Below are 27620 nucleotides of genomic sequence, written 5' to 3'. Positions count from 1 at the left end.
CGTGTTCATGTTATTTGGGATAAAACAATCTGAAGTTTACTCATTACTGTTAATGAATTAACTAGTCCATTGTTAGTTATCTGTTTTTAACTTTTGTTTACAAAACCACTGTCACAGTGAGAGTTTCATCAATAGTTAGTAAAATTACATATAAGTTTGTGGAGGATGTCTGCTACTTTGTTTTTTTAGTGGAAGTATTAAACAACTTTTTTTACTACATTTTGTAATTATCCAAAATAAATGTACGGGATTTATATGTTATTAATATTTTGTATCTTCATCACCTGTCTTATAGGTCTTTGAAGTTCAGGTAAGTCACTGTTACCATCGCTGGTCTATGTTGACATAGTGTACACCTTTCTGGTGAGTCATATACAGTCTGAAGGTTGCTTCCAGGGGACTTAACCACCTATTTTTCTCCTATAATTCAGTTTATTAAAAAATGCTTTTTATATTAAAATATTATAATATTGTACAACATGGGAAGAAAGGCACTTACCTCTGTGGGTTATCTATAATTTTACCAAGTTTAAGCATTCAAAAAAATTCACAGTATTGGTAGAAAATTGAGTATTTTTTCAAGAAATAATCATTTGCAAGTTTTTCTTATTTCTTCTGATTTTTGAGTTGGAACCTGCCCACATATCTCCAATTTAGTATGATCATTTTGAACTATAAATCTAGCCCCACGGAACTAACAAAAACACAAGCTTCCACTTCCATTCTTCAGTCAGGGTCATTAACCTCCTGCTCTTGTCAACTAGATGTTGCAAGCTACCATTCTCCCCTCCATTCTCCCCTTCCTATATCATTGCCCTGTCTCGGTCACCCTTTCTATTCTTTCTGTACCATTCATTCCCTTCCACATTGTCCTGAACCCTGTCAAAGACTGTTGCATGTCAACTCATAATTTTATCACAAGTCTATATGTTTGGCGCTTCTATTTTAAACTTCATGTAATTTCCTGATACTTAGCTTTGCAATCAGCAAAGTAGCCATCATCATCCATTCATTTCAGTGACACTGAAGCCTAATACACTTAGTCAATAAAACCCAACCAGCATACCTTTCTCTGAAATGGGTGATAAAGGAAAGGTATAGAAAAGGTTCAGAACCAGTGATTTCCAGTAAAGTGTAGAGGAAAATCAGACAGGAAGGGAAGTTGAGGCAGTTGGCTGAGGTCACGTGTCTTGGGAAAGCCTGGAGAAAGAAGGTGACTGGAGGAAATGATGTGTTGTTATGAGGTGTGAAACAGAATAATACTAAAAATAAACAGAGTAATACTAGAGGAAAAGACTTGCAGTTTCACAAGCCGAAGGATTTAGAAAGGAAAATGTTAATCCAGGCAGCCATGAGGGAAACTTCCATTTTCACACATGGATTTCAGTTTTATGTCATACAGAAATGATTAAACATGCTTTCAGAATAGGTGAATATCCCAGGGGCTCGAAAATCAGAAGGAAAATTTTAAAAAATACCACATTTTAAAATCTTTAAAATGCTGCCTTATGATCTCTGACTGCTGAGGTTTGCAATACTATGCCCTCCACATTCTCAACAATTTTCCCTACATCTGCCTCCTGACTCCAGCATTCCTTTATTCCATATTCCTTTCCACTATGCAGAAGATCTCAGTTTTACTTCTGTCATTTGCAAAATGATAGAAAGGGGCAACAGTCTTCAGTATTGACAAATTTACTAATGCATGCAAAGGTATGTGTAGAAATGGTGTCCATGCTGGAGGAAAGCAACCTTTGTTTTCAATTTAGTTATAAGTTATAGGGAATGATCATGATATTGGCTAGTGGAAACGTTATGTTTGATGGGGATTATGGAAAATAAACACCTGCCATCCTGCCCTCCATTGGACTCTGGACTATAGACATTCTTGGAGCACAATCAGGTGTGGCAGCACAGCTGGTTGCACTTCACTAAAGAAATCTGTTTCAAGCCTGAGAAGTGTCAAATATTAATTACCTTTAGAATCAAAATGGATTCGGCAGGGTCACAGAAAAGTCTGAGACTCTTTTGGGGTTGGGTAGGACATTTATTTAACTAATCTCAGAATGCATGGTGCTAGGTAACATAAATTGTGCATTACATTAAGATGATAAATTGCATGAGAATGAAGTTGCATAATTAGATTCCAAGTTTAGATGAACATAGAAATAGGAAGAGACGGCAATAGAGGGAGAAATCATAGAGATGTGCGTGGCAAAGTGCCACAGTGCTAGGTTCCCCACTTACCTTCGGGCATGCCACCCACCTGACTCATCTTCCACCCCTTGTTTTTAATTAATTAATAGTTGTTAATTAAGGTGGGAGGCTGCCCATTCATGCGCCAGTGCCAGGGGGTGCTATCCGCAGTGCTGAACCTCCCCTATGCCACACCCCATGCCTGGCAGATGGCGTCCAGATATTACTGTGATCCCAACCTACAGCTGGACCAAGCTTAGGCTGTGCTATCACACCTCAGTCACACACACATTCATACCGCCCTCTCTCACTATGGCCTCTCACACTCCACCCTCTTTCACGGGGTCTCTTTCATCCATCACCAACTTAGGCTGCCTTGCTCCCTCTTGGAGTGGGCCCCTTAGGCCATAGACTTAGCTAGTTCATTCCTTGGGTGGCAGATGTACTGTCTTTTGGGACCCTCCCATGACCCTTACCAGGGTAGTGGCCAGCTAATTACCTGACGGGGTCTAAGCTTACTCAGACCCCTTCCAGGGGCAGCTCTATACATGTAAACATTCTGGGCACTCAGCCCTCTGGTTCTTCCTCTAGCTATTACTTTTGACCCACACTCAGCCTCCCAACAGTGGAGCACTTACCGGGGTTGAGACTTGCCCCTCTCCCTTGGACCGAGCCCCCTTACTCCGCCTCTGGCCCAAACTACCACCTTAGGTGTCCAGAGACATACCTTAGGTCTACTCCCCTCACTCAGGGCTCCAGATCTCCGCCCCCTCACTGGGGTCCTCATTTCCACCCCCTCACTGGGATCCTCATTTCTGCCCCCTTCACTTGGGGCTACTCATCTCTTCCCCCTTCACTCGGGGCTCCACACCTCCTCCTCACAGCTTCACACTGCCCCCTTGCTTAGGGCTACTCATCTCTGCTCCCTTCATTTGGGGCTCCTCACTGCCCCCTCACTTGGGGTGACGGGGCTTCACTCCTGGGTGGGCTCAGGTGGCCGTAGACGTACCTGGCCCCCACTCTCCCTCCTCAGGGTTTTGCACCCCACTAGGCTCAGGTGGCCATAGCTGTGCCTGGCCTCCACTCTCCCTCCTCAAGGTCTCTCAGGGTCTTGCACCCCCCACAGGACTCAGGTGGCCTCAGCCTGGCCCCCACTGTTCCTCCTCAAGGTCTCTCAGGGTCTTGCACCCCCCACAGGACTCAGGTGGCTGCAGTCGTGCCTGGCCCCCCAATCTCCCTCCTCAGGGTCTCTCGGAGTCTCTCACCCTGCGTGGGCTTAGGTGGCCATATCCATGCCTGGCCCCCAACTACCTCCAATGTTGCACAACCCACCTGAAGGTGAGGGTTAGGGTTAAGATGCCCTTACCTGCCTTTCACCGGGGTGATAACTGGCCTGGCATTTCCTAGGGGCTCCCACACCACTGAGAGCCCCACCAGGCCACCCACTCCTGGCAGGGTACAGTTTTTGGTCATGCCCAGGACTAGGAACCTCCAATCCATCCCCTACAGCTCCTGCCCTTACCTCCAGGTTGTTATGCTACTGCCTGGCCTGACAGCAGGAAACTGATCTGTTTATATGGGCGGCCAAAAATCTAAAATGGCCACCGCAATCAAGCAACTTCTGGCTGCTTGGCTCCAGTCTTAAAGTGGCAGGCATCAACAGTGCCCTGCCACAATGCGGAAGCAAGTGAGAAGACCACACAATTATGTTGTTAATGGCGCATGGTAACTGATTCAAGAGGATTACAGGAAACCTATTTCCTGAGTGTGTGTCACTATTCACGGGTTCGGCATTCATGGTTTCCAGTATTCGCAAATGCTGAACCTGCTTTGTAAATATACATAAAGGAGCTACTCAGGAGCTCTGTGCTTGCCACCACTGGGCTCCTGCTGCCCCCACCACTGAGCTCCCACTGCTGCAGCGACACTCCCACTGTCACCAGAACAGCCATGCCCCCCACCCCCTCAGCCACCCAGGGACATTGCATTCATGAACGCAGACAGTGTTCATGAATGCGGTGCCTTATTGGTGGATTTTGCCATTCGCGGGGGATACAAGAACGTATCCCCCATGAATGGTCAGAGTCGCTTGTACATGCTTTAAAAAAATATAAATACACTATTGATTGTCCATTTACCATACAAGTATCTTTTTTATTTCTTTTATGCTGCCATTTACATAAGGAAGGTTCTTCCTTTATGTTTTCACTTCCCTTTTCAAGACCTACCACAAACTGCCAGTTGAAGATAGCTGCAGGGGTGGAGTGGGGGAGACGGGAAGGAAAAAACAGTTGTAACCCTCCCACCTTTAATTCCTAGTCCACCCAAAGTTTGAAACCAACTGCCTGGTGGCAGCAGCAGCATTTCTATTCAGGCAGCATTGAGGGAGTCAATTGACTTCATGATTCACTATAATCTACCAGACGTCTTCTAAATCCTTCATTCCAGAGGTGTGGTTTTGATATTGCACTAATCAAGCTATCCTTTCTCCTGTAATTAATTCTGCTGTTAGTTACTTATGGTTAGCTCCTGTTTTACAACCCTGCAGAGCATTTTTCACTGTAGCAAAAAATATTAACTCAGGTGTGGAAATAACTTCCTGTGAACCACTGGATGCATCGTCACGATACTCAGGAATGCTAGATTGTGCTTTATAAAGCTGAAAAATAGATGTAGATTTAATTTTAATGACTACAGGATTAATGAACAACCTCTTTTGATGATTTTTTGTCTAGTTTGTTATGTTTTATACATGATGTATGTGATATAGCAAATTTATGCACATTCCAATAAAGATATACTTGTTTTTGCTTCAATCTTAAATAGAATAATAGACCACCAGGCCCCCAGCATGTTAGCAGAGCTTCTAGTTTTTTTTAACTAGGAAAAAATGTATTTTTTTGTATGTGATGATGCACCACACCATCTACACCCTTTTCAAAAATCCCAGATCCTCCTATGGACAGCTAAGTAGGAATTAGTAAGTTTGTCTCTTGCTGCCTGCATACTCAGCAGTTCACTTTATCATTTTTTAATGTGGGCCAGGATGTAGACAGACACTTGTCATGTTTTTGCTGACTGCCTTGCCTATCACCTCTTGCATCGGTTCCGACTCTCACCTGCCACGTCTTTATTAGCTGCTTCTCACAGCTTCTCCCTTTCTCGCACCTCTATTTCTTCTCCAGGAAATCCTTCGTTGATTCCCTGATTCCTTTCTTCTTCCAGCCTCCTCCAACACACTGGACCAAGCTCTCGAAGCTCCCTGACTATGCAACCCTCTCCCTGCTCTCTCTCTCTGAGACGCCTCTTGCTCCTATCTCCGCCTCTGCCTCACACAGTCCCATGCCAGGCTCTTTTATATGCAGCAAGCAACTGCTCTGGAACCGCCACACTCCTTGCTCAATTTCTTTTTCAGGTCTTTCACAACACTGTGCAGAGCTGTACAAGTAAGGAGCATGATGAAATGCAGTTTTGTTCCATTAAAATTAGTATGGTCACTGGACCATTTTAGTTGGATTAGTAACTACCTGTTGATGGTCAACAAGTTTGTCTATCTAGGAAACAAGCTCTCCTGTGCTTCCCACATCAATGACAAAGCCAAGGCAAGACTAGCAAAAGCTAATGTGGCCTTTGGCAGACTCCATTAGTCAGTTTGGGACCACAGAGGCATTAGAATGTCAATGAAACTAAAGGTCTATAAAGCCATCAGTTTTCTGACCCTTCTCCCATCTCTGCCTCCGCCTCACATGGTCCCATGCCAGGATCTTTTATATGCAGCAAGCAGCTGCTCCAGAACCGCTGCACTCCTGGCTCAATTTCTTTTTTAATACCTTGGGGTTCACATTACCAGCTTGACGTTCAGTGGCAAGGGTCTCGGATTTCATTGGGGAGCGTGGTTCTTGACGACATCATGAAAGGAAATCAGCCATGCCAGAAGCTCATCCAGGCCTAAATTCTATATCAAAGTGAAAGGGTTGTAAGGTGAGTGCCTACCGAGTGATCCAAGCATTGTCTGTCTGTGTGGTCTTTAGCCATTTCAAAGGTGCATGATCAGTTACTAATATAAACTTTTGTCCTATGAGGTAATAATGAAAGTAGTCCACCCCCAACTTAATCACAAGACGTTCTCTCTCAATTGTGGTGTACCTTTGTTCCTGGGGTTGGAGTTTCCTGCTAGCACAGGTGATAGGGGAAAATGCAGAATAAACCACCAATAACAATTGGCCAATCCGAGGAAGACTCACATTTGTTTCCTTGTTTGTGGTGGCGAGTAGTTTTGAATAGCCTCTATCTTATCTGTCAAAGGATGAATACAGGCTTGGCTTCCATGTAGCTGAGATGTTTTGTTTCAGCTTTGCCTACTGCGCACTTTCCTGAGTTCCCCATAAGGCTGGTTAACCATAATTCTCGGAGTACCACTCGAAGAGCTTCTAAATATTCTTCCCATTCATTGGTATAAATAATGATATAATCTATGTACACTGCAGTGTATCTTTGGAGTGGGGCTAAGACACAGTCAACTAGACGTTGAAATGTTGCTGCAGCCCCATGGAGTCTGAACAGCATAGGTTTAAATTCATACAACCCCCAAGGGGTGCCAAAAGCTTATTGTGCTTGATCCTCCCTCCTCACAGGAATTTGCCAGTAACCTTTGGTCAGATCTAAAGTGGATATGAATTTTGCCCATCCAACTCTAACAACTCACTTACTTGGGACATGGGAAAAGCATCGAACTTCAAAATCGCGTTCAATTTCCTGAGATCTACGCATAATCGCAAAGTACCTTCTTGTTTGGGCACCACTACCAGTGGGCTCCACCAAGGACTACAGGACTTGGTTATTACTCCCTGGGCCAACATCTTATCTATCTCCATCTTGATTACTTCATATCGATGGTAGGGAATCCTTCTCCACTTTTCTCTTACCACCTGTCCCTCAGATGTAACAATACTGTGACTTATTCCCTGAACACGGCCTGGGTTTTCATTAAACACATTGCTGAACTCTTTCACTAGGAGTTTTAACTGTTCTTTTTGTCTTACATTCAGTTGGGACCCCAAGCTTACTTCCTTGTTAGGGCTTTGTACACTCTTTGGTGTCGATCTAACATCTGGGTGCTCTCTCAGTGGAGTTGCCAATAAGCCCTCAGGTTCATTCCATGGTTTTAATAGATTGACATGAAAGATTTGTTTTTCTTTTTTGAATCCCGGATGGAGTATTTCATAATCAACAGGACCCACTCACCTAATTAGTTCACATGGTCCCTGCCAATATATTAAGAACTTACTAGTAGCTCAAGGAAGCATAACTAACACTTTTTGCCCTTCACATAATTTGCATTCTCACGTCCCTTTGTCATAATTAGCCTTTTGGTTTTCTTGGGCTTCCTTAAGATGGTCACAAGCTACTTCTCCCACTTGTTGTAACCGTCTCCTTAATTTCTGAACATATTCGGTAGGTTGGATCCCTTGGGTTCCTCCTTTCTCCCAACTCTCTCAAACTACATCCAACAAACTTCATGGTTGTCTGTAAACTAATTCAAATGGGGAGAATCCTATGGAGGATTGTGGGGCCTCCCTTACCGCAAACAGTAACGGTGGTATTAATAAGTCCCATTTACTGGGCTCCTCTTGTGCACAACTTCTCAGCATACTTTTCAGCATCCCATTAAACCTTTCTACCAACCCATTAGTTTGAGGGAGATACACAGATGTCTATAAGTGCCGTATTTTTAATACTTGACACAAGCTGTGCATCACGTGTAACATGAAGCTCATCCCTTGGTTTGTAATTATTTCTCTGGGTATGCCAACCCGAGATACCCAGTTGATCAGTTCCTTTGCTACTCAAGGTCCTGTGACTGTGCGTAGAGGTATCGCTTCCGGAAATCTAGTAGCATAATCAATCAGGACCAATATAAATTGGTGTCCCACTGAACTTTTTGGTAATGGTCCAACTATATATAAGGCTATTCAAGAGAAGGGCTCCTCCATTATGGGCACAGTTTGTAAGGTGCCCAAGGAGGTTTTTGTAAACTTACTCGCTGGCAATTTGGGCAGGCCCAACAGAAATCTTCCACTCACTCATATAATCAGGACCAGAAACACCATTTGGTAAGTCTAGCTTCTGTCTTAGATGTTCACATATGTCCTCCCAAGGGATGTGTACATGCCAGCCACAATAGTGGGCCTTAGTAGGCTTGGGGAATCAACAGTTGTGGGACCACTAGTTCATCTTGTTGTCCTTTTATCTAATACAACAGGCCCCTCCTTAGCTCATATCTAGGACTAACCCAATACTGCTCAGGACATATTACCTGCTCATCTCACTTGGTCAATTCCAACTAGATGATGGACTGGAACAGATCTTCTCTCTGTTGTGCCTCTCTAAAATGGATGCTGCTCGATAAACTCTCCATATCAAATCAGCCTACATCCTTTGGGATTTCTTCTTCTTCTCCTAGCAGACCCTCCAGTGCTCTTATGGTGTCTAATACATGATAAATTTCAGTCCAATCTCAGCCCAATATCATCGGGTAAGGGAGATCTTTTACTAGACCCATGGGCATCTCTCTTAGCTTGACAAGTACTTCCACCATATATTTTCTTCTTGGATACATCAAAGGTTGTCCATGCATACAAACCATTCATATTATGTCTGCCTTTGGGGCCTACCTGCATGGAGCCACATCTGCCCAAATCAGGGTCTGTGCACACCCAGTATCTACAATGGCTTGGATTTTTTCCCCTCCAACACAGGTCCACACCATGGGTTTTTCTTTTGGACCTTCGCATTTGACCTTCCCAATGTCTATTACCTCTACTGTCCCACTATCCCTGAGCTCATTCCTGGGCATCCTGCTGTCAAATGCCAGCTCTCATCCACTGCATCTGATGTGGGAACCTGTTACACTCTCAGGCCATGTGTCCCACTTGACCATATCGGAAACACACAATTGTAGATCATCATCCCTCCTGTGCTTCTTTCAGTTCTGTTTCTTGAGTTGTAGGATTCAGTACTCCCTTGGGCTGTGCTCTCGGTATCTTTCTCCCTGTGCACTGTCCAAATCCTTTGCAAGCCACCGAGCTTCTGCTGAAGACTTTGGATGGTGGCAATGCACCCCCCTTTGAATACTCTCATCCAGCTCTAATAGGAACTGTTCCAGTAAAATCTGATCACATAATTCTACTGTGAACACCTCTTGTAGTTTCAACTACTTTTCTAACAGGTCTGCCAAATGTTGAAGCAAGATCCTTGGGATTCCTTTGTTCTTCTTTCTCATCCAGAATGCTTGCCAATATCTTTCTGGATTGATGTCCAATCGGTACATAATTTCTTTCTTCACCTTGTCATAATCGATGGCTTTGCCCCATGGCATAGCGCAGTACACAGCTTGGGCTTTTCCTATCAGGAGCACGGCCAGTTCACCTGCACATTGGCTCCAATTTAAGACTGAAGACAACGTAACTCTCTCAAAGCTCTCCAACAACGATTCCGGGTCATCTAGGGGTGTCATTTTTGGAACTTTTAATTGGACTTGATTTCTCTGTGTTCATGCTTGTTGTTGGAGCCATGGTTCCTCAAGTGCGATTGATGAGCCGCTTGCTGTTGTTGCTGCTGGAATAGCTGGCCCATCAAATGCAAGGTTTGTTGAAGTGGTTCGGTGCAACCCATGGTGCTGGGTTGCATCTCCATGTTATCTGTCTTGCTGTGGTTGTCATTCAGTTTCCAGCCAATGCACCACTGTGATGTTTTCACTGACTGCCTTGCCTATCACCTCTTGTGTCGGTTCCGACTCTCGCCTGCCACATCTTTATTAATTTTGATGTTATTAGTCAGGAGGTATTATTTCTGCTGTAGGTCACTGGCAATCTCTCAGTTTCTAGCGGTGACTCACCTATCTGATGCCTTTCTTGTCCGATGCATGAATTAAGAATATTACTCAAACCACAGTCATATGCAGCTGAACTATTCTTTTTATTATCTTTCAGGTACTTTTACACTCATAACTATTTTTATAAAAGTCTTCCCTTTTTTTGTACACTTTTAATGCTATTTCTTCTTTATTGATATACAACATAATCAAACTCACTTTTGAACTCGTTCTTGAATTGTCCCAAAGTTTTTACTTTCAGTTTCCTTTTCCTTTTTTTTAAATTTATTTTTCCTGTGTTCTTCCTAGTTTCCAATCAGACCTCTTTAAGAACAGTCAGGATCATCAATGATATAAAAATCAAAACTAAGAACTCTCAGCAGGTTTGTTCATTTTTTGTTGCTTACTCTCTTGTTCTTTTCTTTTTTTCTCTGGAGCATCCACCCCACCTCTGCTTCTCACAGCTTCTCCCTTTCTGGCACTTCTATTTCTTTTCTGGGAAATCCTCCATTGATTCCCTGCTTCCTTCCTTCATCCAGCCTCCTCCAACACACTGGACCAAGCTCTTGAAACTCCCCAACTCTGCAACCCTCTCCCTGCTCTCTCTCTCCAAGTCGCCTCTTGTTCCTGTCTCCGCCTCACATGGTCCTGTGCCAGGCTGTTTTATATGCAGCAAGCAACTGCTCTGGAACCACCGCACTCCTTGGTCAATTTCTTTTTCAGGTCTTTCACAACACTGTGCAGACATGTACAAGTAAGGGGCATGATGAAATGAAGTTTTGTTCCATTAAAATTAGTATGGTCACTGGACCGTTTCAGTTGGATTAGTAACTACCTGTTGATGGTTGACAAGTTTGTCTATCTAAGAAGCATGCTGTCCTGTGCTTTCCACATCAACGACTAAGCCAACGCGAGACTAGCAAAAGCTAGTGTGGCCTTTGGCAGACTCCATTAGTCAGTTTGGGACCACAGAGGCATTAGAATGTCAATGAAACTGAAGGTATATAAAGCCATCATTCTCCCAACCCTCCTTTACACCTGCGAAACCTGGACCAGTGTCATGTCAAGAAACTAAACCACTTCCATCTGTGCTGCCTGTGAAAGATACTAAAGATCAAGTGGCAGGACAAGATTATGAAGACTGAGGTGCTTGGAAGATCAGCTCTCCTTAGTATTCACACTCTACTGAAACCAGCACATCTTAGCTATGCCAGCCACCTTTCAAGAATGCCTGACACTCGCCTGCTGAAGAAAATCTTCTACAGTGAACTGTCAAATGGAGTACGCTGTTATGATGCACCAAAGAAGCAGTACAAGGGCACCCTAAAGGAGTCCCTAAAGAGTTTCAGCATCCACCCAGAGTTGTGGGAGCAAATCGCTCACAACCATCCATCCTGGAAGTCATCAATCCAGAACGGCTTTCAAACAAATGCACGGCAGATGCAATGAAGAAATACATGGTCAGGAAAACAAAAACCTCTTGTACCCAGTCCTCATCACTTTTCTGCCTCTGCTGCAGCAGATTGTTCAAAGATTGGGCTTATAAATCACCTATGTACCCACCCGACCTAGCCTCCACCTCCCTCCTCTCTCTTTTCTTCTTTTGCCTTCTTTTCTCTTTTCTTCCTCTCCACTTCTTTCCCATTTTTTTTCTCTCTTCTTCCCCACTGCTGAATGCAGTCATCTTTGCCTATGAAGGATAAACAATAGTAACTACCTGTTACCTAAAACCTTCTCTATCATAGAATCCTTTTGCAACATTTTATTTTTCATAAATTATATTGTTTTGAACTTTCTGCTGTGTAAACATACAGGATTTTTCCAGCTCAATACTCTCCCCACTTGTGTACATTAGGAGTGGCAACTAAATCCAATGAATCTACATTGTAAAACAGGCATGAGTTAGATTAGTCAAGCCAGTGGCCTTTCAATGTAGATTTTGCGGCTTGAATGTTCTAAAAATACAGTGATTAAAATCTTTTAGCATTTTTTATTAGTAGTTGATGAAGTAATGCAGAAACTTAGCTTTCAGAAATTTTCCAACGATAAAATATTGTAAGGTACAATTAGATTAAAGGTTGAAAAATAATGGAAATAACATAGTACATTGCTTTCACAAAGGGAAAAAAATAGAAAAAAACTCATTCCATTTCTCTGAAGTATTTTACTAATCTGTCACCTCAGACATCTCACTACATTCTTAATAAATACTCACTTTTTTATTGATATAGTATGGGTCCAGGTCCTCCAGGGGCTCAGACACCATTCCTGGAGGTATGTCACCATAAATAAATGGAAGTGTCTTGCCTGCTTCCAAATCACTGTTTGGCTTTGGGCCATTTTCATCATCATCATCTGTATGTTCTTGTTTGGGCTTTTTAGCTTTTTCTTCTGCAGAACGTTTTTCAATAGCTGCGAGAGACTCTCTAGTAAAATAGCGAAAGCTGTCAGGTCCTGGTGGTACCAGAAGTGCCTGTGCCATCTTTTCATCCTGCAAATTTAATTACGTTTAGCCTCTTGCATAAGAATTTCCTAGGAAAGAAAAATGCAGAGATTTTAGGAAAACTGTAAATGAGAACCTCCCACCCCAAAATAAACCGAAAACCAAATAACTCTTTATAATTTATATAACAACAAATACAAAGTTCTGCTCTCTAAAATACTCTCTAAAACTTTATTGTATTAATGGACGGTGGTCCTCAGCCTTTTAGACTCTAGGCCTTTTATAGTCCTTCAGTGGTCCCACCCCCTCATTAGACTCAAGACACCTTGGAAAATGCTAGCTCTTAGCTTTAACACATTTTTCAATTACAGAAAAATAATAAAATAATAATTTTGTTGCAAAGAACTATGAAACATGACAACAGGGTAGAATGTCTTTGGAACTAAGAATCCTTATTCTTTTTTCTAAACCATGTGAATCATGTCTAGGTGTTTCCACATCTAATAGTGCTGATACTGGAGAGCACACCACCACAACCTTAAAAGGATCTATGGCACCCTATGGTGTTGCTCACCCTGTTTGACAATCAGTGGGTTATATGTTTATTTGTTAAACATCAATTCTTAAGATTCTCAATAATTGAACTTTATAACCTTAAGCATTCTTTTTAAACGGGTCATTTATAATGAAAGCTGTTTGGCAATAATTGAGCTAATTTAATAGCAAACTGATCACTATACAAATACTTTCCTATTGGTGGTCTACCTTAGTAAGGATTATTTTGATCATTTGAGTAGATTGGGACCCACAACGTTTGCCAAACCACTTGTACTTTATGAACCAAAAATATGTGCCTCCTACAGTCCTACCTACATGTGTAGATAAAAGTGCAATGGGATCTGATGCATGATCCACACAATTGTGCCTCCTGCCATGCCACATAGCATGATAATTACTTTGCACATGTAGCTGGTCTAAAGTAATTGTTCAGTTAACTAGCTAATTGTATAGTACATGGCAGGAGAATCACTTGATTCATGATGATTGTGGGATCATGAATCAGATCCCATCATGCCTTTTTGCCAGTGCAGGGGGAGCCTGACTCCAGATTCCTCCTGTACTGGCAAGAAAGAAGCTCCTCTGGGAGCCCCTTCAGCTGATGGGGCTTCCAGTTGAAAGGCACACCATGTGCCCCGATGGCTGGGAGCCCCATCAGCTGACCTGAGCTCCCAGTTATGGGAGCTTCCAGCAGGGCTCCCAGCACTGAGACTGCAGCTGAGACAGTGCCCCAGCTGCAGGGGTGCTCTATGCGCCCCTGCAACTGGGGGACTGCAACTGAGGACATAGCAGAAGTGCCCAGATCTAGGCCCTGTCAAATTCTCCTGTGAATTCTGTTAAATACCTCATCAACAATCTTAGCCATGACACAAGAAGAAGAAAGAAAAAGAAGTAGGAGGAGGAAGAAAGTAGCAGTAGTATTAGTAGTTGTGGTCTCCTAGACACAGGGGCACTAGGAGCCCTGTCAGCTGATGGGGCTTCCAGCCACAGGGGTGCACATGCCACCTCCCCCCCTGCACCCCCAGCTGGGAGCTCTGATCAGCTGATGGATCCCAGGCATGGCAGCCTGTGTGGGCACCATGGTGGCTGGTAGTTTCTTAAGTTGAAGGGACTCCCAGCAGCAGTAGCCCATGGGGACAGTTCCATGTCTGAGAGTCCTGGGCACCCCCACATCTGGAAGACCTGTCAGCTGATGGGGTTCCTGGTTGTGGGGACAAGGCAACATGCAAAGTAATGCTGGATGGAAACCAGGTATAAAGTTATTGCACATTTTCCAGCTTCTACTTTATAGCTGGTTGGACTTTTTTTAGGCATATTAGTTACTTTGCACATGTAGCTGGCCTAAATTAATTGTGCTGTTAACCAGGTAGTTACACATATTATGCAATATGAAAAGGGGGCCCTACATATGAGGCAACAGGATTTTTCATCAGGGACATGTAGAAGCAGAGGACCATCTTGTCAGATCCACTGTGAACATCCAGCTTGCTCCAAACCACCAAAAACAACCAAAAGCAATGTGAAGGACTCTCAACACCAAACATCTTCAAGACCCAAAAGTTGGTAAGGATCTCCAATGGGGTCTCAATGGAAAGCTCTATGCCCCGTCCACAAATCAAGGCAACACTGAGGAACTCTGGTAGGGATTTAAAGCCCCTGTTCATGTTGCTTGTGCTGAATCTATTGGATTTACCACCTGTCAACACCAAGACTGAGTGTACCATCAATCTAAACTGACCTTGACCAGACAAGAAAGATTAAATCTACTTGGCAAGATTACATCTTATGTCTGCAGAAGAAGGAGATGCATTAGCTCCTCAAAGCTAAAGCTCAGAGGAGGTTCCAAGAACTCAAAAACCAATGGTGGCAAGATAAAGCCAAAGAGATCAAGCTCTATGCTGACAAATATGATATGCATAGGTTTTTCCAGGCCATGAAGGCCATCTACAGCCCAATTTCCCATGGTTGTACTTTCCTGTGATTACAAGATGACTGCTCCTCAAAGACAATGAATCTATGCTAATTAGATGGAAAAATCACTTTGAGGTACTCCTGAACTGTGAGTCTACTATCATTGAATCCATCCCCCAACACCCTGAAAAGGACTCCCTTGCTAGTCCCCATATCCCCCTATCCTAGAAGGAGACAAGCGTGCTATCAAGGATACAACAAAGCTGCTGGAAGAATGATATAAATGCTAAATTCTAAAAGGCAGGCAGTAAGGAACTGGTACTGAGACACCATGATTTTATTCTATACATTTGGAACAATTAAAGGATCCCTGGGGACTTGAAGAATGCCAACATGGTAGCCAACCTCAAAAATGGAGATGAGTGTGTGTGGGAACTTTTAAGGTACTGCCCTTTTTTCACAACAGGTAAAATCCAATCCTGCATCCTTCTAAACCATCTTCTAACTCTTGCTGAGGAAGTCCTCCCAGCATCTCAGTGTGGTTTCAGACCATCCCATGGGGCAATTGACATGATTTTTGTTGCCTGCCAGGTCCAAGAAAAGGATTGGGAACAACACCAGGATCTGTATATAGCCTTCATTAGCCTCACTAAAGCCTTTGAGTCCATCAACTGCAAAGCCTTGTGGAAATTACTGGCCAGATCTGGATGTCCGGAGAAGTACATCAAGATCCTGAGGCTTCTCCACAACCTGATGGCTGCAACCTTTCTATTTAGTGGATTGGAGACAGATACATTTGTCAGTTGAGCTGGGATCAAACAAGGATGAGTCATTACCCTAACTCTGTTCTCCATTTTTTGACAGTCATCCTGGTGTTCATTATGGACTGCCTTCCTTCTAGAATTCTGTGACAAGGATGACTCTCAAGCCTGGTGTTAGCACTGATACACCCCAGTATCTGGGCAAACCATCCTGTTGTGGCCGGGGCCACCCTTAGAGGCCAGAAGCACTGGGGACAGACCTCAATGCTCATGGAGGAGGGCCCAGGGACCCCAGCACCACAGAAAACTTACCCAGGAGGCAGGCTGGGACAGGAAAGGAGCTGTGTAAGCCGGCATTGTGCTGGCTCTTCAAGCAGCTGTCAATCAAGCTGGGCAGCAGCTGGCTGATGACATCACCTGTGAATGCTGCTGTGGGAGATTTAAAAACCCCGGCGGAAGCTGGGTGTGTGTGGGGGGGGGGGTGAGGCAGGAGGTAGGACACTGAGTCCGCCATGGTGTTATCCATTGAGCAGACCCCTCACACAAATCTGCCCTGCCACAACCCCTAGCCACTGGATTAGAGGTCCATAGGTAGCCAAAACCTACAGAGCATGTGACGGGCATAGTTTCACAGTTAGTAGGGTTGGAAGGGACCTGAGCAGATCATCAAGTCCAACCCCTTGCCATGGCAGGAAAGAGTACTGGGGTCAAATAACCCCAGCAAGGTGATTGTCAAGCCTTGTCTTAAAGACCCCCAAAGTAGGAGCCAGAACCACTTGGCCTGGAAGTTGGTTCCAGATCCTAGCTGCCCTGACAGTGAAGTAGTGCCTCCTGATGTCTAATCTGAATTTACCCTCTGGCAGCTTGTGACCGCTATTTCTAGTTGCTCCTGGTAGTGCTCAGGAGAACAGGGACTCCCCCAATGCCTGCTGGTCCCCTCTGACTAGTTTGGAACAGGCCACTAGATCCCCCCTCAGCTTTCTCTTATGGAGGCTGAACAGGTTCAGGTCTCATAGCCTGTACTTATAGGGCCTGCCCTGCTGCCACCTGATCATGTGAGTGGCCCTCTGGACCCTCTCCATGTCCACATCCCTCTTGAAGTGCGGCACCTAGAACTGGACCAGTGCCACATAGAGGGGAAGTATCACCTCCTTGGATCTGCTTGAGATGCATCTGTGGATGCATGACAAGGTATGGTTGGCCTTCCTGACTGCATTTCCACACTGCCGGCCCATGTTCATCTTGGCATCAATGATGACTCCAAGATCCTTTTCGGCCTCTGTCCTGACAAGAAAGGAGTTCCCCAACCTGTAGGTATGGTGCCGGTTGTTCCTCCCCAGGTGCATCACTTTGCACTTGTCAGTGTTCAATCCCATTCTATTCTCATCTCCTCACCCCTGTAACCTGTCTAGGTCCCATTGTAGCTTATTCCTCCCTTCTAGTGTGCCCACATCCCCCCACATCTTAGTGTCATCAGCAAATATGAGCAGGGTGCTTTTTACCCCTCATCCAAGTCACTGATGAAGATGTTGAACAATGCGGGCCCGAGGACCGAGCCCTACAGAACCCCACTGCCCATATCCCTCCAAGTCGAAAATGACCCATCCACTACCACTCTCTGGGTGCGGCCCTCCAGCCAGTTGTCAACCCATTTGACCGTGTAGGTGTTGACAGTACAGTCCCCCAGTTTCTTAACGAGAACAGGGTGAGAGACAGTGTCGAAGGCCTTCTGAAAGTCCAGGAAGACTATGTCCACTGCTACCCCTGCATCCAAGTATTTGGTGATCTGACCATAGAAGGCCACCAGGTTGGTCTGACAGGACCTGCCGTTAATGAACCTGTGTTGGTTGCCCCTAAGCATAATCTCCACTGCTGGCTCCTCGTGGACATGTGCCAGAATAATTTTCTCAAAAAGCTTGCCCAGGATCAAGGTAAGATTAACTGGCCTATAGTTTCCGGGGTCCTCCTTCCTTCTGTTTTTGAAGATGGGAACCACGTTGGCCCTCTTCCAGTCCTCTGGCACCACACCAGAGCATCATGAGTGCTCGTAAAGCCGTGCCAGGGGTCCTGCAATGACCTCAGCCAATTCCCTCAGTACTTTAGGGTGGAGATTGTCCAGACCAGCTGATTTGAATACATCCAATCCTTCCAGAAGTTCCATAACTAGTTCCTCACTAACCCTTGGCCTAGGTGCACCTCCCCTGGGGCTTAAGGGGGGCCCAGAGGGGGGGTGACTGTTCCGGTCCCTGCTTAGGAAAATGGAGGCAAAGAAATCGTTAAACATGTTAGCTTTGTCGTCTGGTGTGACGACCAAATTTTCTTGGGTGTCCTGCAGGGGCCACACATTTTCCGGAACCTTCTTTTTCCCCACTATGTATTTAAAAAAGGACTTCTTGTTGTCCTTGATCCGGGAAGCTAGTCCTACTTCCATCTCCACCTTGGCCTTCCTGACCGCCCCCTGCAGCCCCAAGCAACCGCCGTATAGTCCTCCCTGGTGATGGCCCCTCACTTCCATTGAGTGTATGCCTCCCTTTTAGCTAGGAGACATTCCCGGATGCTTTTGGTGAGCCATGGAGACTTATGTGACCCCCTGTTCCCTTTGATTCATTTTGGGATTGCCTCCCTTTGGGCTTGGAGGATCATCTCCTTAAGGAGTGACCACTCTCCTTGGACACCCGGCTCCCTTCCCATCTGTGACCTCAGTGCTTCCCCGACTATTCTCCTTAGCTCATTGAAGTCCACCCTCCTGAAATCTAGGGCTGCTGCCTTGCTGTAGGCTTTTGCCACCTTGTGCTGGATGGTGAATTCCAGCAGGCGATGATCACAGTCACCCAGGTGGTTGAGCACCCGCAGCCCCCTCACCAGGTCATCACCCATGGCCAGCACCAGGTCCAACAAGGCATCTCCCCTCAAGCCTCATTCTGGGCCCCACCACTTGGGGTCTGGACCCACTTCACCCCACAGTGCTGCCAGCTCCAAGGAGCACGGTATGGGTGTGAAGACAGCTCCTTCACTCCCACACTGGGTCTGCTCTTCCCCTCCACTGCCACTGCATCAGCCCTGTGGCAGCAATGACAGAAGGGGGGGAGAGGGGAGCTGAGGCCAGTGCCAGTGGCCTAGCCTCCCCATGGCGTCCCAACCCCACTCCCCCCCATGCCGCCCCCACAGCTGTTACCTCCAAGGAGCAAGTGGAGTGGGGCAAGGTCAGCTCCAATGGCCTTGCCCCCCACTCCATTCCATCATCACCACCTGCAGGGAACTGGGGGAGGCAAGGCCATTGCAGTCCCATGCTCCACCCCTGTGTCTCCACCATCATGGCAGTGGGCTGCCACCTGTCCAAATGCTTCTTCATGCTCTAATTAGCTGTTTGTCAATTTTAGAAAACCAGCTTAAATTAATTTTGCTCAAAAAATGGAATTTTCATCACATGAGACAGTCTTACACTTGGAAAGTTGCTTTCCTCTGAATCAGGACCAAAACCTATGTTCAAAATATATAAACATAAACATTTTTGTAGCAAGAAAAGTTCCAAAATATTTGGAAACCTGAAAATGTACTATTTATATATTTTCAGTTAGCAAAATACATTTGTTGAACTTCTAAATAAAAACTTTATTGTAGGTTGATTAACTGAAGGAAAACAATTCCGTGCAAATTTTTTCCCAATGAAAAATCAAAACATGTCAACAAACTAACATTTTCTCATTTAAAATAGATTTTTTCTTAACCTGTACTCTCTATTGGAAAAAAAAATTGAAAATAATTCTCAAACAGCTTCACTTGTTTCACATACGTCACCACACAATGGCAAGATGGCAGTGGCTGCCAGTCATCATCTCAACTGTTTTCAATTTAGGATGCAGGAATTATTGAGGGCAGAAGTAATAAACTACTAAAAATCCAAATTCAACTACTTGTACTAACATTTCTTTTCCCCTCCAACTTGTAACTCTCACTCTGAAAGTGTGTACTCATAGCATTTAAGTAATCTAGATTTTGGAATTTGGCCTCACAAAACAGGGCAGAAGTGTCAGAGGGAACATTTTAGATTTAAATCTGTTGTATTATGTCCATAATGTTGGTCTTAAAGGGTGTAAATGCACCATTCTACAGTCATTAGTGCAGCAATAGTCCATTTATTTGATAAGGTTATTTTCATTTTATAACACTATAATGCTAATTATTAATCCTATAGTGGCTTGACAATGCAGTAAGAAATGTGAAATCACATTGCACCTAAGACCATGAATGTGGCAGCTGAACCACTGGTAGAAGCAATTTTAATGTTACCGTAAACAGGGATCGAGCATTTTTCCAGTAGATCTGAAACACTCTCTGAAAAGAAGTTTTCATTACAATAGGATAATAAATCTTGCACCCATTCTACTAATGAATTAGCATCAATGCAGCTACTTTGATTTTTGCTGCTATTGTAATGCATTTTCCTATTGTACTAAATTTCCCATTGTAGATATGTCTTAGATATATTTCTTGATATTACATTACATTAGTTAACTGTCCAAAAAAAAGCATGGTTTGTACTTTATACAAGTACTTATAAAAGTGTTTCTTAAAAGTATGTTTATGGAGGACTTGTGCTAAAACTTGTAGCAGTTTCAAAAGAGGTAAACTGCATCAATTCTGGATGAATTAAGTCCATGGGTACCTATAGTAATTTCCTTATATGCAGGTTACTACAGGTATGTTTATTTGTAGGCCAATGTTTTCAAATTTGCCTATCCTTTCGTGTGCTCAGAGAGGGTAGGTCTGAGAGGAAGGGGCTGCAGGGGAGAGAAGTTGCAGGGGGCAGAGGACAGTGGAGCTAGCTGCCTGAACACCCCTGCCTCCCAGATCTGGTGTAGCAGGGTGAAGGAGGCAAATTCAAGGCAAACCTCCAATAATTAAATTCTAGACATGGAAAACTATAATTTGTGCAGGAGCAAGCAGGATAGCTCTGGCACTGCCGAGCACTGCTCTGGGTCCCACCCTTGCCAGTTCCTACATATGTTACAGTGGAGGGTGGCAAAAATCCCTGTGCTGTTCCTCAGTGACGGACAAAACGTAACAAATAAGCTCACAATTTCTATCCAAGTATGTTTCCTGTTTTAAGTTTGGGTATGTGGTGGGGGGAGGGGCATGTGGGGTTCATGGGTGGGTGTGTGGGGGAGGGAGGGATGTGGGGTTTGGTAAGGGAGTTGAGGGGAGGCCACCACATGCCCACCTCCTCCACTGACCGCCTGTGATGCACAGCCCAAGGTTTTGGCAGCAGCAGCCAGCTGGGCCATCAGGGTGCTCATGTCCCACTGCAGGCACAGCCCAGTGGGTGCTGCCTGACCTGGGATCTGTACATGGCAAATGGAGCCAGCCTGGCCTGGCCCAGCCCCACCCCACCCCACCCCACTCCACCCCACGTGGTGGCAGGAGCCATTCTGGTCCTGTCCAAAGCTGCACGCTAGCAGAACAGGCTAGAATGGCTCTGTTCGCCATGTGCAGACCCCAGGTCAGGTGGCACTGCGCCACCATGGAGCTGTGCCTGCAAGTGCCTGGACGGCCCAGCTGGCTGCTAGTTCCCGGGGCTGTGCGCCATGGGGTGGGGGGGACAGGGACAGAAGGAGAGGGAGTGGACATGGGGCAGCCCCCTATTAAGCCCTCTCACAAATCCCACACCCACAAACCCCTGAGGCAGCATGCTGGAGCAGCAGAGACATGGGGCAGCCATAGAGGTGCTCTGACTGGGTGCCAGAGCATGGCTATAGAGGACCCAGCCTCTGGTTGCTCCTGGAGCAAGCCCTGTGATGCTTTTTTTCCACTTTTTTTCTTATTGGGATTTCTTGGTATCAAATTTAGAGGAACATTTTTTCATTCCCAGTGTGCCTCTTGTGGTGTCTCAAACTGCTTTGAGATGTTACAGCAGGCAGATGCTCACTCATCTGGATGTGGCCTGTGAGGACTTGAGCACTAGGCCTTGAGCTATGTCTCCAATTGGATACTAAGAAGAAGTGGACTCCTGAGCTTTTTCATTTCAGTGAACCTGAACCATAGGCATGCAGGTATATATTTGATTACTGCTAGAATAAATGCAAGAACAACTCCTTTATAAAGTGGCTATGTAACCTTGCTCTCAGCTAAATAGAGCACTAGCTTCTCAGATGCAAAGACCTGGGCTCAAGTTTCTGCTTAGGCATTAGTGATAATGAATATTGCACCTTATAGTCTGATAAATGTCTGTTCACATAGCAGAACTGGGATTACCCCTTAGGTTAAGATAAAAGGGGCTGTAGTAGTCTGTTTCACTAAGCTTCAGCAGTAGCAGCATCCTAGCTAAAATAATCTCTTTCTGCAGCTCTAGAGGTAGAAAGTGCTGAGAGGAATTTATGCAATGGTGTATCATGTAACACTTTCAATCCTGACTCAGCATGTGAAGAGTTCTGAACTCCTGGGACATACTGACCAGGAAAACAGAAAGCAAGAAACCCAGTTAGGAGAAGGGAGTAGCAGGAGGACATTTCCACAGTGAAGAGGAGTCTAGAAGGGTGGAGAAATCCAAAAGGAGGGAGAAATTAAAAATGAAAGGAAAGAGTGGAAAGAAAAAGACATGAAGGCAGACTAAAGTCTGGGGGATGAGCGCATGGGGTGAAGGTGGAGAGACAGTGGCAATGTTGTCTTCAGGGAAATGAGTTGTGATCCTTAAAGTGAAACCACTCTTGGCAGAACTCCATATAGCTAAAAACACTTTCTAGCTCAGTAACATCAATGGCTACAAAGCAGCACACAGAAAAATATTCCAGTATTCCCCTTGTGCTCATCCTTTGCATAGTTATTTGTTCCATACGTGCAGAAGTATATCTCATAGGAATCATCCTAAAACTGGGAGCACTGACTAGTTATGGAGAAAGGAGGAAATAACATTTATTTTTCAGGATGTATATTTGGCTGCATTTGAGGTAAATTCTGATAGGGAAAAAACAAATTTTCAAACATCCATCAGAAGCCAGATGTGGAAAGTTGGTAGCCTTCCTGTGTCCCCTGTCACCTAGGCTAGGGACAAAAACTACACACAAACTGATATAAGTGATCAGAAACCTATTAAAATCTGTAACACAACAGAACTTCAGTGCACACAAGCTGCTTTCAAAATGGCTAAAATTGGTTTATGATAAACCTGGATGGATGTAGTATCAGACTTCACCAATTTAGTTTAAATCAGTTTCATGAACTTCTGTCCCAGATCCCTTCCAGATTCAAGTTAATTCATAGTTCCCAGTATCCCAGGATGCTTTGCACCTGCCCTGCAAACCCCCTTCTTAGGGTGGGCAAGCTAGCCTAGGTCCAAACTGTTTGTTCCATCCAAGCAGGGAGGTGTGTTGTATTACCCTTCCCCCCCCCCCCGGGCTTCTGGCCTGAGCCACTGCAGACATGTGTCTGCATTTCCGTAATCAAAAGTGAATGTCTGTTCACCTGCTTATCGGTTCAATCTATGCAGCTTAGATTAACCCACACAAATTGAATAGATTCAGCCTCAGGCTTTTTGATTGTCTGTACTTAACCCTACAGCTCCATGCTTTCCTGTGTTCCTGGTCTCCTAAAGCTTTGCCTCTTCTTTCTTTTCCATGCTCATGTCACCCCCTCACTGTTATTCTTTCCCACCTACCACTCCACTAGTAGACATTCCCTCTCATTATCATTCCACCCACTTCCAGTCATGAGTGAACTGAGGAGTTCTGAAAAGTTTGAGGAGTTTCAGTAGCCACCAGGCTGAATTTGAACTTTCCTTCCATTATTTAAGGGTATGTTTAAAGGTAAAATGTGAATCAAATGATTTTCATTATAGGGACTCAGTGTGGAAAAATTTGGAATTAAACAAAATGGCTGAATTCTGATCTGATATCAGTTTTACACTATTGTGTCTCTATTTGATTTACACTTGTATAACTGAGATTTCATCAATCTTACTTGATTATGGTGACAAGAGCAAGAAATTAACAAAATATATAGAAAAATAATGCCCATTGTGCTATTGAGATCATTAGTTTCATTGCATTAATTGCTGTTTTTGCCAATATAATCAATTAAAGGCCTTCTTAAAGTCAAAGGCCTTCTTAAAGTCCAGAAAGACTATGTCCATGGCGACACCATCATCCAGGGATTTGGTTACCTGGTCATAAAAGGCCATCAGGTTGGTCTGGCAGGACCTGCCTTTGATGAACCCATGTTGATTTCCCCTGGGCATGATCTCCCTTGCTGGCCCCTCATAGATGTGATCCTTGATAATTTTTTCAAGGATTTTCCTCAAGACCGATGAGAGGCTTATGGGCCTATAGTTTCCTGGGTCCTCCTTTCTCCCTTTCTTATAAATGGGGACCACATTAGCTAGTTTCCAATCTTCGGGCACCTGGCCCGTGGACCACGATCACTTGTACAGCTGGGCCAACGGCACAGCAATGATCCCTGCCAGCTCTCTCAACACCCGTGGGTGTAGGGCATCAGGGCCCGCAGATTTAAAAACATCCAGCCTTTCCAGAAGATCCCTAACTACATCTGCACAGACCCGAGGCCTGGCAGTGCTATCCCCAAGATTGCGCCTACTTGTGGTGGGAGAGCTGTCCTGGTCCCTGTCCAAGAAAACAGGCAAAGAACTTGTTAAAAATTCCAGCTTTCTCATCTGGTGTAGCCACAAGATTACCATTTGAGTCTAGCAGGGGCCCTACATTACCCGGTGCCCTCTTCTCACTCACAGTGTATTTGAAGAAGGACTTTTTGTTGTCTTTAATCCTGGTCACTAGCCTGAGCTCCACCCCCACTTGGCTTTCCTAATAGCCCTGCTACACTCACAGGCCAAGGAGGAGTATTCCTCCTTGGTGATAGCCCCTCCCTTCCACTTGGTATACACCTCCCTTTTGGCCCTCAGGCATTCTCAAATGCCTTTGCTGAGCCATGGGGGTTCTGGCTTCTGGCATATCCTGACTTCAGCTCTGACTTCTAGCTCACTCTGAACTCGGCACCAGCTTCTGATTCCTGAACCCTGACTCAGTCTGTGACTTGAACTCTGACCCTGGATTTTCCTTTGGATCTGGTAACTTGGTCTGTGATTCCTTCCCCCTGACAGGACCCTGATTTTGGTCCTTCCCCTCCCTTGGTGGCATAACCACTAAACTAGACTATGTACACTCTCATCCCCCTGATGTACCTAAGGAATATCTTCGTTGTCTGGACACACGAAAGGAATCTTTAGTGACATTCCACCAGGATTTTAACAATTTCCATCAAACTAACTCTCGAATTCTTCACCCAGCAAATGTATTTCCTACATACCATGGTGAAGTTTTGCAATTGCCACATTGTATTGGGAACCCACTGACTGCTACAAATATCCTTATAACCAGTTTTCATCTTAAGCACACCACTGCATCCATCATCTACAACCAAGTTCTACATTACAGCCATATTTGCTCCCATCCCACTGATGGAGATGTACACCTATGCTAGGGACAGACATTCAAAAAGCCCAAGCCTGAATTGATTCACTCTTTACAGGGTAGCCTAAGCTGTGCAGCTTAAACTGATTAATAGCTTGACAGACATGCTCTGTTAAACCAGGAAATGCAGGCACATGCCTGGAGTGGCTCAAGCCACAAGCTGGGGGGGCACTAGAGCATGCCTGCCAGCCACTTCCAAAGGGGAGGAAAGAGAGACGCCCTCCAAGGCTCTCACCCCTCCCTACTGGAGCAGAGCGGGTGTGGCCAGGCACCAGCCAGGGCTAGCAGGGAAAAAGTCCTTTCTCTAAAGAAAGCTATTGAACACAGCAATTTTTAAAGCATACATACAACAGGGAGCCACCAAACATCTTTGCCTAAGATAAGATACAGCTCAGTAAAACACAGCATACACAACTTTGTTTAATTTAAAATGTAAACCACAAAGAGGAGTTAGTTTTACTAATCCTAAGAACAGAGTGTCTCCTTAGAGCCAGACATTCAGAAAGAGTTTGCTCACATGTTCTGCTTTGTAATGTAAATGTAGCTCTCTGCATTTGGTGCAACTTCTCTTAACTAAATCTCCAGCATGTGTACACTGTCAGGTCTTTGCCAACACTTTCCACCTCTCAGTCTTGTTCTGCAAGTCTTAGCTCTGGGCTCAGAGCTGCAGCAGGGCTTGGATCTGCACATAGATCTGATTGCTTTTCTCCCCTGCTCTGGGACCACTGTGCAAGCCACAGAGACTGCACCTAACACCCAGGCATCCTGGGGAAGAGAGGGGACAGAGGGAATGATTAACTCCGTCCCTGCCTGTTTGCAGGTAAGCCATGGAGGTATGACTAGGGCTGGCAAACAGTAGCTGTGGTCCCCAGGGTTTGCCAGTGGAGGGGACAGGGGGAGAAATTTGCCATGGCAGCCCAGTGTCTGGCCACACCCTGCCCCTGCTCTGGCCAGAGAGCAGAGGGGAGAGGCCAGCCCTGCTGTGGAGTAGAGAGCCCTGCCCAGCCCAAGAGCATGCTGGGGATCTCCAATTTATCTTAAACCAGCAAGGGATCTGTGACAGACATTGCATAAACTGGTTTGAGCCAAATCAGTCAAGTCTGATACTACATTTAACCAGATTTCTCTCAAACTGGCTTTAGCCATTCTCAAACTGGTTGATGTGCAATGAACATATGTTCTGTTACAGTTTAAACCAGTTTCTGAACACTTAAATTGATTATGTGTAATGTCTGCCCCTAGCCCTAAAGTATTTGGAGCAGGAATTCCTACAAATGCAATACAATCTTAAAGCTATAGCTACTTAAATCAACAAAGCCAGACTCCAACTTTGTTCCAACCTGCTACAAGACCAACCCAAAAACAAGGACAACAGAGTCTCTCTGGTTGTCACCTATAGCCACGAGCTTGAACACCTTGGATGCATCACTGATGGCTTCTGACCCTCCTTGGGCAATGATAACTGTTTCAAGGTATCCATGGGGCACAACCTGTCCTGTCTTACAGATAGTGTGTGTCCCCCGCCTCCTCCCAACCTCAAACAGTTTCTCAAGCAACAAGTCACTTAACTCTTATTCTCACTGAGGCACCAGGCCTTGCAACAGACCCAGATTCAAGCTGTGCCCCCTCATCAATACAGACCACATCATCACTGGACCACATAACCTGGATTATAACATTCACCTACTCTATCCATGTCATATCAGGTGCTTATAGTGCCCCTCTGCTGTCTACATTGGACAGGCAAATCTCTACATGTAAGAATAAATGAACATTAGTTCCCGAAAGACGCACAAGCTAATGGCAGAACACTTGAACCGCCCTGGACGTTCCACTGCTGACCTCTGAGTAGCTGTTCTTAAACAACAAACCTTTAAACACCAATTTGAATGGGAATTACAGACCAAGAAATCATCCACAGACTGGATTGTGTTATATATTGTCTAAACAGGAACAATGGATTCTTACCCCACTACCTGCATTAGCTTTTGTGCCTCATTTATCCCAAAAGTCCACCTGCCAAAAACCTTTGCTTTGAGAAAGACTCTTGGAAAAAACAGATGATGAGGTTTGGGTGAAACTCTTATGTTTTCTCTTTGCAGTACCAGACTGATCAAATGAAAGCTGGCAAGGATCTGGAATGTGACTGGAAAATTTGTTGACCCTGACTTTGTTCCTTTAGGTCCCCTAGAAAGATGCAACATGGAATTGACAAGATGATATTAGATATACTTCCTCTTTGAAGGATTCCATTAATCTGCACTTTGAGAAGTCATGAAAAACCTTCATAGTGTGACTGTGTGAAGTATAGGAGACAGATTTCAAAGTGGAGAAAAGGTCTAAGCAGATAAGGACAGACCACAAGATGTTCACTACACAAAGGAGATACCTCCTCCACCGCC

At 44.8% G+C, this 27620-nt stretch overlaps 1 protein-coding gene across 2 annotated transcripts in view; it reads right to left on the bottom strand.

The window, feature by feature from the left end:
* LOC109322534 (sodium channel protein type 2 subunit alpha-like) overlaps positions 1–12608 on the bottom strand; it is a 98437-nt gene extending 85829 nt beyond the window's left edge. For both annotated transcript variants that reach the window (XM_019553599.1, XM_019553600.1), the window contains exon 1: positions 12285–12608. In XM_019553599.1, the coding sequence (XP_019409144.1) occupies positions 12285–12551 (267 nt within the window). In that variant the 5' untranslated portion in view covers positions 12552–12608. The remainder of the gene's footprint in view (positions 1–12284) is intronic.
* Positions 12609–27620: the final 15012 nt, after the last annotated feature.

The sequence above is a fragment of the Crocodylus porosus genome, unplaced genomic scaffold (genome assembly GCF_001723895.1).
Source record: "Crocodylus porosus isolate Cpor-Errol unplaced genomic scaffold, CroPor_comp1, whole genome shotgun sequence".
Classification (NCBI taxonomy): domain Eukaryota; kingdom Metazoa; phylum Chordata; order Crocodylia; family Crocodylidae; genus Crocodylus; species Crocodylus porosus.
This window is presented reverse-complemented; position numbering and strand designations above follow the sequence as displayed.